General features: G+C 49.3%; 1 protein-coding gene across 10 annotated transcripts in view; it reads left to right on the top strand.

The window, feature by feature from the left end:
* Positions 1 to 15,350, top strand: part of MEGF11 (multiple EGF like domains 11) — a 346,779-nt gene that overhangs the window by 167,657 nt on the left and 163,772 nt on the right. For all 10 annotated transcript variants that reach the window (XR_011997433.1, XR_011997432.1, XM_072738858.1 and 7 more), the window contains exon 5: positions 2,023 to 2,115. Coding sequence is in view for 8 of the 10 variants with exons in the window: in XM_072738858.1 (XP_072594959.1) it covers positions 2,023 to 2,115 (93 nt within the window). In the remaining 2 variants the exon portion in view is untranslated. The remainder of the gene's footprint in view (positions 1 to 2,022; positions 2,116 to 15,350) is intronic.

The following is a 15,350-nucleotide window of genomic DNA, read 5'->3' as shown; positions in this document are numbered from 1 at the left end:
CATCTCCAAGCTCCTTGCTTCCGGGCAAAGAAGCCACAAGCTGTCCACAAGGTCACAAACACTTGGGCCTCTGTTTCTCCATGCATAAAATGGAGGGGCTGGACATGATGTTCTCTGAGGTCTGTTCCAGCCCTGATAGTTGGCAGATTCATTGTTCGCTATCTGCCCTCACTGCACCCCAGCAGAGCCCCCAGGAGTCAGGGTGTCACTGTGCAGTCAGAAAGCAGCAAGAGGTGTCTCGAGCTGATCTGACAAGTTGATGGGAGGGTCTGCTGGATGGCTGAGGGCCCCAACAATGGATCAGCAGGGACCTCAGCCTATGGGGGTGCGGATAGGTGAAGGAAGCAGCCGAGGCCAGGGCTTGGAGCTGGCTGGGCTGAGGTGCTGGCCTCTGAGAGGGCCTGGGGATGGACAGCTGGTGTCCATTGTGTTCTGGGCACATTGACCCATTTGAGTTTATTTGGAAAGTCCAGTGAAGCAGGGTGAGCCAGGGCAGCAGGAGCGGTCAGATGAGGTCTTGCTAGCTGGGTGAGCCCCTCACTGTGGCTCTAAGTGGGACTGGTCACTGGAGCCCGGGGCCATCCTAGTTCCCCAGTGACAACTGGGTTAGCCAGCCATTCCCCAGAGCTCTGGGGCTGTAGAAAGCTTCACATACCAGAACCTTCCCTGAGAGTCACCTGTACAGATGATAGAAGGACGTGGGTGCCAGGGCCCTCCCCCAATATACCACAGCTAGGCTTGTAGAGGATAGGCTGACTGCAGACCACTGACCAGTGGGGCATCTGACATGGCCCTCCTGGATGCCTTTGCATGGGGCCTTGGGCAAAGCCAAGGCGAAGGCTTCAGAGTCAGCATCTGGGTTTGGGAGGGCCAGAGGACCTCACACCAACCATAAAATGAACTTTGTTGTCTAACCTGACAGTGGCCTCTCAGTGGGCATTCAGGCCAGGCAGTGGGCATGGCAGTGGAGTGGGTGTTTGGAGATCAGTGGCTGCTCCTCAGAACTCACCACTGGGGGCCACCTGTCCCCTCACCCTGGGCCAGTCCCAGGCAAAGAGGTCTCTTATTGCTTGTCAGGAAAAAGCACTTCATCTAGGTCCCATCTAAGAAACTGACAGGGCTGATGGTAGCTGCTGAGTTCCTGAGCTTACAGAATTGGCCTGGGTGGCAAATGGGAGTTTTTTGTAATCCCTCACTGATGGATCAGATGGTGGGGCAGATCTCTCAGGAGCAAAAGATGACCTTGAGAACATATAGATGTCAAAGGAAGAGAGAAATAATCCCCCTTCCTCAAACTGCTGCCAATAAGCCTTCTTGACACTGGAGGAAGTTGCTGGAAACTGCGGCTGCTGCCTCCCAGCTCAGGCTGTAGCATTTGCTTGCATGATAAGAAATTGCCAGGCACTTTCTAATTACAATTATCATCATCATAGATGTCTCTCTTAATTACTTTCTTATAATTAGCTGTTGCTTTTTCCTCGGCATTTGTGTACTTTGCAGATTTGCTGACATTTGAGAGCCCCCAAAACAGGGGCATTTGGGGAGGAGAGCAAAAAAAGGTGGAGGAAATACAAGAGGAATCTATTCTTTTCAGGCAACCTGATAAATTCCGGCGCCTCTGTAAGAAAGAAACTGGGAAAAGCAAAAGATGGCCATGACAGGTCACTTCCTGAGCTCATAGGAAAGAGATTAGGAGTGTGGATTTAGGGTTGGGGTTTGTGGAGGGTCTTCAAGTGTTAAATCTTGGAGAGAATATTCTTGAAAAGCTAAGGCTGACGTCTCTCGGGCTTGGGTTTCCTTTTAAGAGATGAGACTGGGATGAAGTACACTCTTGTTGGATCCATTTCAGAGTTAATTAAATGATGCGGGTCAGGAGTAGCTTGATTTTCCCCAAAGTCAGTGATGCATTCTGAGCATCCCTGGGCCCCGGGGGATCATTACAAAGTGGTTCATGCTCTTTGACCAGATGTTTGGTTTTCACTCTCTGTTTCTGTGCTTTCTCCCTCTCCTGGCCCCCTGCAGCCCTGTGTACGGAGGACTGTGTGCACGGTCGCTGTGTTTCTCCGGACACCTGCCACTGTGAGCCCGGTTGGGGAGGGCCCGACTGTTCCAGTGGTGAGTCTGGGGTCTTTGGGGGCCAGGAGTTCCCTTGGCTGTGGCGTGGGAGGGGCCATGCCATGTGCATGCTGAATTCTTTGTGTTGGTCTGGGGCAACCTAGGGGAGTGTGGACATCGGGGAGGAGGCATACCTGCAGTTTACATGGTGATGCTTGGGGTGGGGGTGGAAGTCTCCAGAGGCATGGAGGTAATGGTTTGTGGGGTCTGGAGAAGCATTGTGCATTGCATTTATTGGAAACTGTGGAGTATTTGTACAATTCTGACTTGATGAAATACTTCGAGATACAGTCTTTTAAGGGTTGAGATGCTCTTGGGACCGATGGACGGGGCCAGAGACTGCTGCCTCCCACAGGAGCACAGGGTATTGTATCTGCCTTGGGGCTGGCCATCAAGAGGGTGAGGTGCACCCAGCAGCTGCTAGGGGAATTCTCTGCCAAAAACCCAGCTGGAGACAACTCTTGCTCTTCTGGCTCATTCCCCTTAAATGCTCACAGATGACCCTCTTCCCATTGGCACATTTTGCACTCGATGGTTGGTCAACATGATGGTCTTAGATGATTTTCGAGCAGGCTTTGATTAGTGTTGAGACCCAGTTTTCTTCCTGCTTCGAGCTGGGGTAGAGCATCTTCTTTATTGTGACTTGAGTAGATAACATATCTAAGCTGATCCATTAGGGATCTGACCCCCAGTATTGACCCATCTTGGGGAGCCACCTCCCTGGTCCCTATCCCAAAGTAACTCTAATGGTCATGACAACTTGAAGAGGGGAATGATAGGTCCATGTTGGCCCAATGTGCTGCTCTTGCCCTTTTCTGCTATCTCTGTTGTGGTGGAAACATCTAGTTATGGTCCTTTTTCCCAAGGGCCTTGACCAGAGCCTTCCCATCTACCCAGTGCATTAGAACATATACCCCAGCAAGGCTATGGGATGTGGTCTTATTTCAACCCTGGGTGGTTATCTTGGTTCGGGGAGTTCTGGGATCTGTTTGGGGTACTTGGGAAAGTCTTCAGTGCACTGGGGCCTTGGTGGCTTCCTCCTTCCAGCTGTTTCACTGCTTTGAGTTGGGCCATGCAGAGGAACAGGGCCAGGGGTTCCTCCAGACAACGAAAAGTAAGTTTGAGGGTATACGTGAGGTAAAGGAATGTGCTCCACCAGTCTTTCTGTGAACTACAGCAAACATCTTAAAAGTTAAAAGGTTTAAGAGCTTGTCCCCACACCTTGTCCATGTTTTGTTCTGTGTAACTTTGCTCACAGTGAACCCTTGATGAGAGCTAACTTGGATTAGGTGAACCCTGCAGGGACAGGTCTGCTTGTTGCCTGCTGGACTATAACATCAAGGGCAGGCTGTTGGAAGTTGGAAATATAGCCGGAGTCTCGGGGGCCCTGAATGCATATAAACCCTCGGTCAGTGCAGGTGTATATGGTCCTCACTATATACTGGACTGTGCCAGGCCCTGGGGTGGGCCCTGGAAGGTCTTTCCAATACAGTCTTTATCTTTCAGGGTTACCCTCCTGGTGAAAGAAGTAGAATGAAGGCAGCACTCGATGCAGCAGACCCAGGCAGTTTAGAGTAGATCTTACCCTTAGAGTGAGTTTACTGAACAGACAGGGAGATGGCCTTGCTAGCTGCCAGTACAAAACTGTACTGCCTAATTTGCCTGACCTCAATTCATTCATCAGACTTAGGGATGAGCTATTTCCTCAATTAAATCCATTTCCATGGGCTGAAGAGTCACCCCCCTCCCAAGTCTACTCAAAGGCATGTACTATTGAGCCTGTAGGAAGTCCCGGAAGATGGGTTCGAACCCTCTGCTGGAACCAGTGTGGAATGAAAGGTATTTGTAGATTCTCACTTTCAAAATGATTCAAAGCACTAAATGCTTACCTGCTTCCAAGAGCCTTCCAACTTCTGCTTGTGTCCCTCCAAGTTGCTCACTACGTCCTGTGAAAGTATGTCCTTACTATTGGAAAGCTTCCCCTTCTGTTGAGTGGAAATCTGTCTCAAGCTTTTATTAGTCGGTTCTCGCTCATGATGAAGTCTAGGGCAGGGTGATGGATCACCATGACTCTCCTCACCATGTCTGGAATTTCTCCCAAGGAGATCAGTGGATAAGGCCATGGACTGGGTATGGGAAGATGTTCATCAGAGAGTAGTTGATAATAATCACTGAGGCTGCATAGAAGAAACTAGAGTCCCTTTGGGTATTAGAAGACAGCAAGCACTTCCCTCCCCAAGTTTTTATTCTTCAAGCTCCTGTGTTTATCACCTGACATGGTCTGATCTGCCTTCCCCATCTGATTCTTCTCCATTGACTACGGCCTTTATTCCTCTTAAACTCATTCCTAGGTCTGATCACACAACTGCAGGCTGGTATGAAAAAATAACAATAGAAGTAGGTCCTACTTACTGGATTTTACAATGTACTAGGGGCTCCAGTTATCTTCTCACATAATCTCTGCAATGACCCTATGGAATAGGAATTCTTATTAGCCCCATTTACAGATGAGAAAGTTGAAGCACAGAAAGGCTAAAGAGCTTTCCACAGGCACACAGCTAGTAAATGGTGAAACTGGGACTGTCCACCGAGCAAAATCCTGAGTTCCAAAGATCACGTCCTACCTCTCTCTAGATGCTCAACCTCTATTAATATAGCCTAAGGTTAAAATAGGTCTTTGATAAGAAAACCGTGTTGCTCACAGTAGAAAGAAGGATCAGCTTAGAAGATGTGGCCCTGAGATAGTGTTGTGGTGGTAGATGAATCAGCCATAGGACACAAACTGTGAGCAGATGCAATTTGAGCCTGTTTGCTAGTGTGCCGCTGGATGCCTGTCTGCCTGAGTGTGCCTTAGGATCTTTGTGGGGGCCGTGCCCATCGGGATGGGTGTCCTGGTCAGTGTGGTGGGTACCTCTGGAGATTTCTGCATGAGAGCTGCCCATGTACAGGTCTATACATATGATACCCTTGCAGGGTAGCTTGAATTTTTGTTTAACTGAAAGCATCATTCTTGTTTTTTTTTTTTTTCCTCATTCTAAAATTACACCTGTTCATGTTCAAAAGGAAATCCAAACTGCACCAAAATCCTACAAAAAGGTGAGACACACACACACACACCCAGAGATAGCCACTTCTGGCATTTGGATGCTTTTCCTCTCTGTCATTTCTCTGTATTTGCACCAAGAGCTAGGCCTGGATACAACTTTTATGAATTAGATCATGAATATGTGCCATTCTGTAACTTGCTTTTGAAATTTAACTTTATGTCATGCACTGATATCTTTGTCAATAAACATGAATCTCCCTTTAAAATTTTAAAGACCTTTATAGAGTTTCCTTCTGTGAATTACCAGAGGTATTTGACCAGTCTCTTGTTGATGAGCTTTTTAGTTGTTTGGTGGGGTGGGGGTAAGGGTTCATTATTGTAGGCCCCATCATCCTTTATTCAGGATCCTTGGGGCTTGTTGATTTCAGAACTTCAATTTTTTCAGAGTTTAGAAACATGTGTGGTGACTGCATGTATACAATCTAAACCTCCAGTGGGGTCTGGGCTGAATCCTGGGATGAAACATAGTAATATCTCTGAAAGTGACTAATCCCATCTAGTGACATCAAGACAATACACAACCACAAACCAGTTCCATGAAGATCGGCCTCTAAATGAATTTTGGTGCTGACCTTTAAAAAAATTTATTCTTTTCTTTTTGGCTTTTTAGGGAGTTTTGGATTGAAAAATGCTACAGTGATTCTTCTCATGCGTATATCTTTGCCTATTTGTCCTGATTTCTTCTTAGGATAAATTCCTGGAAGTGGCAAGGAAGGTTATAAAGATCCATCATCCTACTGCCTGCCCTGTCCTGCCTTTGTGGCTGCCAAGGGATTTATGACTTTGACACTTGTGAAGGGGACACATCCAGTACTGGGGTGGAGGTGGCAGACTTTTCATCCTTTCCAGACTTACAACCCCATAGCCTAATTTCTTTCAGTCCTGAGCTAAATTCTTTCTGCTCCATGAAGAAAGTGAGGTAATGCTAATTTGCCTGGGGAATAGGCACATGAGCTATCGTGGGTAATTCTGAGATGTTAGAAGGACTAGTGTGAGGAAGCGGAGTGGCTGCGTGCATGGTCATAAACCTCCATCCCGTTGAATAACGAGGAGTAAAAGGATGAAATGTCAGTTTACACTGAATAAAGACAAGAGTGACTGTTATTAAATTGCACTAATCTCACAAGTGGAGATAAAAAGAAAAAAAGTTTTCCTATATTGAATATCTAGCTTTTTAAAGTAATTAGGAATATTAAAGCACTGACAATGATTGAGATAGAAACATTATTCATAACTTTTATTTCCGCACTGGGCACTGATCCAGTATATTTCATTTATGAGGTTTCAGCTGTAAGGAAGAGGACGTGAGCCAATTCCTAAATTAAATAGGCCCTGTTAACTTTTATAAATGATACCCCAAGAATCAACTTGGAAATTTTAGCCTTCATTGTGCTATTTAATTATTGTGTTTCCTGGGTCCTGCCTCTCCGCCTCCCAGCCCCGTGGTGCTTTGTAGTTTGGGTTCCAGGCTCCAGCGTGGTGCTTTGATTTGGGTCTCAGGTGCTTTGATTGGGGTAGACATGAGAGAAAAGCCTGCTCCTCCACCTCCTCCCCTCCCCTGCCCCCACTCCACCTCCCTCTTCTTAGATTCCACTGGACTCATCTCAGCCATGTGCACAAAGTGCAGGACAGTAAAAGCTCCCTTGCTACTCAGTGTCTCATTGTCTGAGTAAGCCTCCTCCCCACCCCACGCTGGCACCGGGCAGGACTGCAGTCTCCCAGTATTGAAGGCAGCAGGAACCACGCTGGGCCACCAAGAGTAGCTCCTGCCAAATCAAATGTGTTCTTATCTTGAATGGTGTGTGAGATCCCTGGCCTGGCCGACTTGGCTTGCAGATTAAAATGAAACATTTACCTGCTCAGAAATATGTCTACCCCCCTAACTAACTAGCCTGGGACCCTTTAGGTCAATGCTTTTCTTTTCTTTTTTTTTTTTAGGTCAATGCTTTTCAAATGAAGGTATGTGTTTACTAGAGGGGTGTGTGTGTGTGTGTGTGTGTGTGTGTGTGTGAGAGAGAGAGAGAGAGAGAGAGAGAGATAAAATTTATGTAACATAAAATCTACCCTATTTTAGCCATTAAAAAACAGATTTTATTAGAGCATGCGCACAAGCTGGAGGAGGGGCAGAGGGAGAAGCAGACTCCCCTCAGAGCAGGAATCCCCCCCCTCACCCCACTACGCCAAACAGAGCTCGATCCCAGGACCCAGGATCATGACCTGAGCTGAAGGCAGATGCTTGACTGACTGAGCCACCCAGGTGCCCCTCATTTTAGCCATTTTTGAATGTACAGGTCTGTGGCATTACGTACATTCACGCTATTGTGCAATCATCAACACTATCCATGTCCAGAACTTTTTCATCTTCTAACTGAAGCTCCGTCCCCATTAAACATCAGTTCTCCCCTCCCCTTAGGCATAGAAGCCACATTCTATTTTCTGTCTCTAAGAATTTGACAATTCTAGGTACCTTATATAATACCTGTCTTCCTATGGCTAGTTTATTTCACTTAGCATAATGTCTTCAAGGTTCATCCATATTGTAGCATGTGTCAGAACTTCTTGGCTTTATAAGGCTGGATAATATTCCATTGTCTGTATTTGCCTCATTTTGTTTATCTGTTCATCCATCAGTGGACACTTGGGTTGCTTCCACCTTTTGACTACTGTGAATAATGTTGCTATGAACACAGGTTTACAGATAGTTTTCCTGCTTTCACCTCTTTGAGGTATATACTTCTTTGCATTGCTGATCCAGAAGTGGATTGCTGGACCATATGATAATTCTACGTTGAATTTTTTGAGGAATCATCATACCTCATTCCATAGCATCTGTACCATTTTGCATTCTCACCGGCAATGCCCAAGGGTTCCACTTTCTTCCCATCCTTGCCAACACTTGTTATTTTGGGTTTTTTCCTGATTAAAAAAAAAAAATCCCAGTGAGTGTGAAGTGATATCTCATTGTGGTTTTGATATGTATTATTTCCCTAATTAGTGACGTCATGCTTCTTTTCATGTGCTTGTTGACTATTTGTAGATCTTCTTTAGAAAAATGTCTACTCATATCCTTTGCCTGTTTTTTTAATTGGGTGTTTTGTTGTTGTTGAGTTGTAGGAATTCTTTATATATTCTGGATATTAATCCCTTATTGGATATATGTATGATTTGAAAACATTTTCTCTCATTCCATGGATTGCCTTTTCACTCCATTAATTAGGGTCCTTTCTATGCACCAAAGTTCTAATTTTGATGAAATCTTTTTTTAAATAATAAATTTATTTTTTATTGGTGTTCAATTGCCAACATACAGAATAACACCCAGTGCTCATCCCGTCAAGTGCCCCCCTCAGTGCCCACCACCCAGTCACCCCCACCCCCCGCCCTCCTCCCCTTCCACCACCCCTAGTTCATTTCCCAGAGTTAGGATCAATTTTGATGAAATCTAATTTATTTATTTATTTTTTTGTCGCCTATGCTATTGGCGTCCTATTCAAGAAATCATTGCCAAATCCAATGTCATAAAACTTTTACTCTGTTTTGTCTAAGAACTTTATCATTTTAGCTCTTGCATTAAGATTTTGATCCATTTTGAGTTAAATTTTGCACATGGTATAAAGAAGGGGTCCAACTTAGGTTTCTTTGCACATGGGTATCAAGTTTTTGAGCACCATTTGTTGAAAAGACTTTTGCTAAAGATTTTTGAAGCTATGTAGTTTAATTTTTTCACCATGCAATGGTATATTAGTTATCTGGTAAGTAATTTAAACATTGCTCCTTAAATTAAAACAAATAAAGATTTATTATAGAATTCTAAAATAAATAATATATATATGTATATTATTTATATATAATATAATATATAATAAGTGCAGACTTGGCATGCTTTAAAAAAAAATGTGATTATTTGAGCCTTTGGTAGAACTTTTGGAGCTATGCCACCAGACCTCCCTGGGGCAGGGCTAATTCAGGGGAAAAGTTTGAGAATCAGTAGAAAAGGCAAGAAGTCCATATCCAGAATTAGCTCTCCCGGTGTTGGTGACTGTTTGCAAGGATGGTTGAGAGATCAGGTTCTGAACCCCTTTCCCACTTGAATTCTTTGGCACTCTGTCTGCCCCCTAGCATGCTGGGCTATCTGCATCCCCCACACTGTGTCTGGCTCCTTGGCTCTGGATTAGCATGAAGCTTCTGGCCCAGCCCACACTACCTCATCTTGGGTGGTTCCAGGGTCTCTGCATTTTCTGTAGTGCTCAGTGCTGGCCCTCCACAGCTGTGAGTCATATTAATCTCACATTGCTGTTTTCTTGAAGATCTCTTCACATCTTTTTCATTTAGCCACCAATTCCTGGAATACAGTATTAGAAAGTATGGTCTGGAATCCTGGAACCAAATCCTGGAGATCTCATGATTTAACCTGAAACCACTGAATCAAGAGCTAGGGGGGACCACAGAAATTTTTGGGTCTACTTCCATTTTACAGATTGGTAAACTGAGGTCTAGAGAAATGCTTCTGGAATTCTCAGGGAGGTAGTGGAAGGCTGTGCTTGATCCTGGGTCTCCTGACTCCCGTGCCTTTGGCCTCCCACCAACTGCTCTAGGAGTTCAGGGCTAGATTGTCTTAGAGGCAGATGGAGCTCATTATACAAAAGCAAATAGGTCATGTTGTTCTATAGACTTTTGTGTGGATGATGTAAAGGTTCCCAACCCTCCTAGTTCCTTCTTGGCCTAGGTCTAGAGCACAGATTCATGACCACAGGTCATGGCCAGGGCTCTGGGATTAGAAATTTCCAGAGGGGGCAACCCTGCCATCTGCCTGGCTTGAAGAGTACATCAGAGAAGAGTCCCCATTTCAGGGGCCCCTGGACACACTTCTCACTGATGACTATCACAGTCTGGCAGCCCAGGACATGGGGGCAAAGTAAAAAGTACAGGATGTGGGCCAGGGTTCCTGCCTCTGGCCTGGGGCAGGTGAGGGGGACCCAGAGGAGATGAGCAGGGCATGAGGGGGGAGTGAGTGGGCCCAGCCACATAGGTCTCCTGGGAAGGGCCACTGCCAACACTTAGGAGATCCTTCTCAGTGACAGATGGGGTAAGGAGCCCAAGTGTGAGTAGTGGGAGAGGAGCAGGAAGCGTGAGGGGCCACAGGGTCTGATGAAGGTGAATGGGGACTTCCTGCCCCTACCGATGAGCCGATGCCAGACATAGACGATATCATTTCATCTCCCAGCAGCTTGGAGAGGTCACGTGTGTTATCCCTATTTTACAAAGAAACCAAAGCTCAGAGAAGTAGAGTAATTTCTGATCTTCACCTCGCTAACAAGTAGCAGATTCAGGATTAGAACCCAGAACTGTGTTCTTCCCACAGCCCCATGCTGCCTGCAAAGAAATGAAAGTCCTGTGCTGTAAAGCACAGGAAATCTGGCTTCAGGTCATACCTCTGCCTGGGTGACCCTAGCTAAGTCCCTCCTTCTCTGTGAGCCTCAGTTTTCTCATCTGCGAAATGGGAAGGTTGGCCTGGATATTCCACTCTCAAATCTTGTAGTGCTATTTCTGGGAAGTCAGTATCCAGCATCGCCTAATCAGGGGCCCTGGTGATCTTCCCACTGACCTCTGGGGAGGGGGGGTCTCCTCTCCCCTGCCCCCAGGCTGGGCCTTCCTGAGATTCTCTGTGATCATTCTGGGACCTGGGAAAGGAGTGGAAAGGGGGCCAGCCATGGGGGGCGGGGGCAGCCACATGACTCCCCTCCTTGCCTCCCCGGGTGGGGAGCCCTTGGCCGCCTCTGCTGGGAGGGGGTGTGCGGAGGGGTGTCCTGCCACCCAGAAGCCTGCAGCTCCCCGGTTGTGTTTTCACTACACTGAGCGGGCTGTCAAGGTTAAAGCAACTTCAGATGAATCACCACAAAGCAATTACACTTGCTTTTTCTCGCGTGCTGCCCTGCCCAGCCCGCGGCCCCTCGCAGACCGCAGACCGCCTGGGCCGCCTGCCGGCATCTGGTGCGCCTGTGGCCTCCCCGGGCCGGCGGGCCCCGTGTCAGCAGCGCACACTGGGGCGCAGCCACCGTGACGGGAACAGAAGGGAGAGGCGGACGCGGCAGCAAATGCTTTTTCAAGGTCTGTGCGTAAGAGAAGCTGCTATTCACCCCAGAATTCTAATTTTGAACAAAAAAGAAGTCTGTAGCCAGGGCCACGGGCCCCCCCGGCTCAGTGTTCTCCGTCCCTTGATTCCACTTAATATACATTATTGAGCTCCTCAGAGGACAGCCTTGCCAGGGGGCCAGGGCTGAAGCAGGGGGGAGTGGATTTAGGGGTGTGGAGGGCAGAGCCCCAACCTCAGGGAACTTTGAGCAGAAGCCAGAACTACTAGCACAGAGAGGAGGCAGTTGGAAGAGTCCAGGGAGAGAGAAGGCTCTCGCTTTCAGGGGTGGGGGCACCTGGATGGCTCAGGAAAGCCCGCCTGGGGAAGGTGCTGGAAGGAAGGAACCAGTGTGCACTGTGCCCCCGTTCTAGGCGAAGAGACAGCCACAGAGAGGTGAAGTGATGGTCTGAGGGCCGCGGCTGGGCCTGAGGTCAGGGTTGGGTCTCCCTGGCTTTTTCCCACAGGCCACAGGGATGAGAACCGCAAGAGTCATACTCCCTTGTGGAGGAGCCTATGGGGAAGGCTGAAAGAGACCTCAAGCCAGAGGCTGCCCCAGTCCTGGCAGCTGGGGGCTTCTGGGGAAGGATGGCCAGGAGGCCGATTTGCCTTTGGCTGTCACCTGCCCCCAGCCCCAGCCTCCCTCCTTTCAAGACCCCCGTGTTCTGGAAGCTAATGAAAAGGCTTATTCCCTCCCTTCTGGGGTTTCTTCCTCTCCTCTCAGGAGAAATGGGGAATGAGAAGGAACAGATGCTGGTGTGCTCTGCCCTTATGGGGGCCCAGACCATTGTAGGGGTGAGGATGAGGCTGGGTGGGGGCAGCCTGTGGAGAACCCACGATGAGCCCGAGGGCAGCTGGTCTCCCCACCCCATCTCTACCCTAGGACTGCCTCTTGCTCCTGCGATGACACCTACCAGGAAAAGAGGGGAGACCTAAGGACCTCCTTCCCAGGTGGAAGGGAGGCAAGCCATGGGGCAGAGGGGGCATGGACTACTGCAGCCCCTCAGGCTCTCACCCCATCCCCCTCTGCCCCTGTGCCTCTCAGACCAGGGGGGAGGGATTGGGACCAGCCCGATCCGAGCAGGATCACGGGTCAGGCAAGACCTATACGGCCAATCCTAAAATTCAGTTTTTGTCTGAGAATTCCAGAACCTGGGTAGCCTGGAGCCACTGTGAGCTGCATGTTGGAGGGGGCTGTCACAGGGTGGGGGAGGGCGGTACCTTCTTCCAGACTCAGCTCCGGCCATCTGCTCCCTGAGAACAAAATTAATAAATAAGTGACACACTGGGAGTCTCACGAACCCGGGAGAGGGAGGAGGGTGGGAGAGCCCGCGTAGAATGTGGCAAAAAGCAGAACAGAACGGCAGCAGCCAAGCTGGCGTCTTCGTGCGGGGCTGGCAGGCGGTGCTGGTGCTGCTCCCCTCCCCGGGCCCCCCTCAGGCATGAAAAGGACACCGTGCCCACCCCCGACACACACTCACACGGAGGCGCACACGTAAGCGCTCGGCCTCGCCTCCAGGCTGGGCGCGTGGGCTGCGTCTCCATGGGAAACACAGGCCCCCCAGGGGAGGGAATCGCCGACTGTGCCATCTTGGCCTCACCGGCCCAGAGAACTATCTGGAACCCTGACAGGGAAGGGGAGGAGGGGGCGCATCCTCTCTGGGTTCGTTCTCCAAGCCCTGCCTGGGCCCCCTGGGACTTTCAGCTCCATCACAGGCAGCACACTGGGCCCCCCCGAGATGGGGGTTCATCTCCCTTCATCCTCCTGCAGCCCGGTGAGGTGGGGGTGACCACCTTTATGCTGCTGGTGAGGAAGCTACGGTCACTCAGAGGCTCCAGAGTATGTGTCCCCTTCATTCAGGAATATTTCCACCAGGGTGTGGGGCTGTGGGAGAGGTGGCTTTGGGGCTGAAAGGGAGGGAGGCCTGGACTTGGCTCCCACGTGGACCTCTGTCCCAGCTCACCTCAGCACTTCCTGTACACAGCATCCCATTTATTATTTGGGGTTATTTGTTGTTAGCCCATCCTTCAGATGCGGGAACTGAGACTCAGGGAGGCTGAGTACCTACCTGGCCTGAGGGCACACAGCTAGCAAGTGGCAGAGTCACAACCCGGATTCATGCTTGTTTGCAAGGGCTCCCTGCCTTCCCTCTCCAGCCCCTCCCACACCTGGGAGGTAGGGAGGCAGTGAACAAGCCCATTAGCCCAGGTCCCTTTCCCACTTCCCTTTGTCTGCCCCTGCTCCTTGGCCAGGCCTCTGTGGCTCCTTTGGGTCTGACGCCTGCCTAGTTCTTAACCTCATTTCCCATCACTCCACACACCCCCCTTCCTTTATCCACTGACCCATTGCTCTTTTGCTTTTAAAGTGCAGCTCACATGTTACGACACTTCCTGATTCCCATCACACAGCCTGTGTGATCCATGCCCTACTGAACGATTAGTATTTGATGGCGTGTTTGCTATCCTCTCCGTACCCATCCCCTGCCACCTTCCCCATGGCAGGACCCAGGTCTTATCTCTGTGACTCTGGGGCCCTGCATGCCGCATAAACGTGCCACACACTGCTAAGTTGGACCCAGTAGATTCATTTTATCGTGGTTTCCTTCCTATGGATGGTGATCCAGTGGTGGTGGTAGGACTGGGGAAGATTATGGGGCTCTGCGCTGGCTGCTTGGGAGAATTCAAAGCCATGTCCCTTGATCTTCCAAAAGTTCTCACCTACCAATGTCTCCCCGGCATGCGTTCCCAAGGATTGTGATGTTGAGGCCCGGAGTCAGGTTGGCCCTTCAGAAGAAGCACAGGTCACATCTAGCTGGAAAAGTGGGAAAGATGCTGAGAAGACACTGGAAGCAGAGCTCAAAGAAGGGTGAGATTTGAAGTTTGAGTAGTCAGGTATGGAGGCAGAGACACACCTAAGCCAAGGTGCTGAATGATGAGCAAGTCTCTGTGGCTGAAGCAGAGGGTGCCTGGTATGGAGGAGTGGGAGCCAGGTTAGGTGGTGTGGTGCTTTTATAATAGCCCTAGGAGCTCGGACATTATTCCATGGGCCCTGGGAGCTCCAGAAGGCTCACTTTTCATCAGCTGAGTCTATTGTTTCCTGGCGGGGCAACCCCTGAACTCTTCCTTCTCCCAACTAACCTATGCCCAGGTCTGGGCCCTAGGAATGGGAACAGAGAACATGCTGGAGCTCTGATCTGCCCCTCCAGTCGTGGCTAAGCCCCCAGGCCAGCTGGGCCACGCTCTTCTTCCCCTGGCCCTGACTGGAGGCCACTGAAGAACATATGGAGGCTACCTTGGCGTGGTGCAGGGAACAGATTGGAAGGAGTGTGGTGGAGGGGAGACTGCCATGATTTAGAGTTGGTGAATGGCTCTGGGCAGAGGGTGACTCAGAGTGGCCCAGGTTGGATATATTTTGATACCCTCCTGCCTCCTTGGCCATACCAGGGAAGACAGTTCTGATGCCCAGCTTCATTGACCTCCAGGATCTCTGAGTCCCAGCCTGCCTGTCAGGGGCAGCCCTGCCATCCACCTTCCATCCTCAGACACCAGTGGGGTCCCCAGGTGGACAGCAACTGCCCAGCAGGGCTACACAGAGGTAGCAGCCGAACTGGGGAATCTGTCACCCTCTAATAAGGAAAGCCCATTTTGGCAGGCTCGGTAATAGGCCTCAAATTGAATAATTAATAAAGTTATAAAAATATGTCTACGATATGGCCAGAATAATTCAGCCCAATTAGAAGCAATTATTTCTTGCAGTTATGCCACTTGGTACGTTTTACGAACAGCTGCAGCAGGATTCCCAGCTTTGGCGCCTGCTTGAGAGGTTCTGTTGACACCAAATCTTCCCCTAGGGCATTTTCCAGATGAGGAATATCCACCCATCCATCCATCCATCCATCCATTTAACTTTGTATCTATTGGTTTATCTCTGTATCCATCCATCCTTCCATCTGACCATTCATCTATCCCTCCCTTCCTCCATTCCTCCATCCATCTGTG

This window comes from Vulpes vulpes, chromosome 15 (genome assembly GCF_048418805.1).
Source record: "Vulpes vulpes isolate BD-2025 chromosome 15, VulVul3, whole genome shotgun sequence".
Classification (NCBI taxonomy): Eukaryota; Metazoa; Chordata; class Mammalia; order Carnivora; family Canidae; genus Vulpes; species Vulpes vulpes.
Note: the sequence above shows the minus strand (reverse complement) of the source record. Positions and strands in the feature narration are given on the sequence as shown.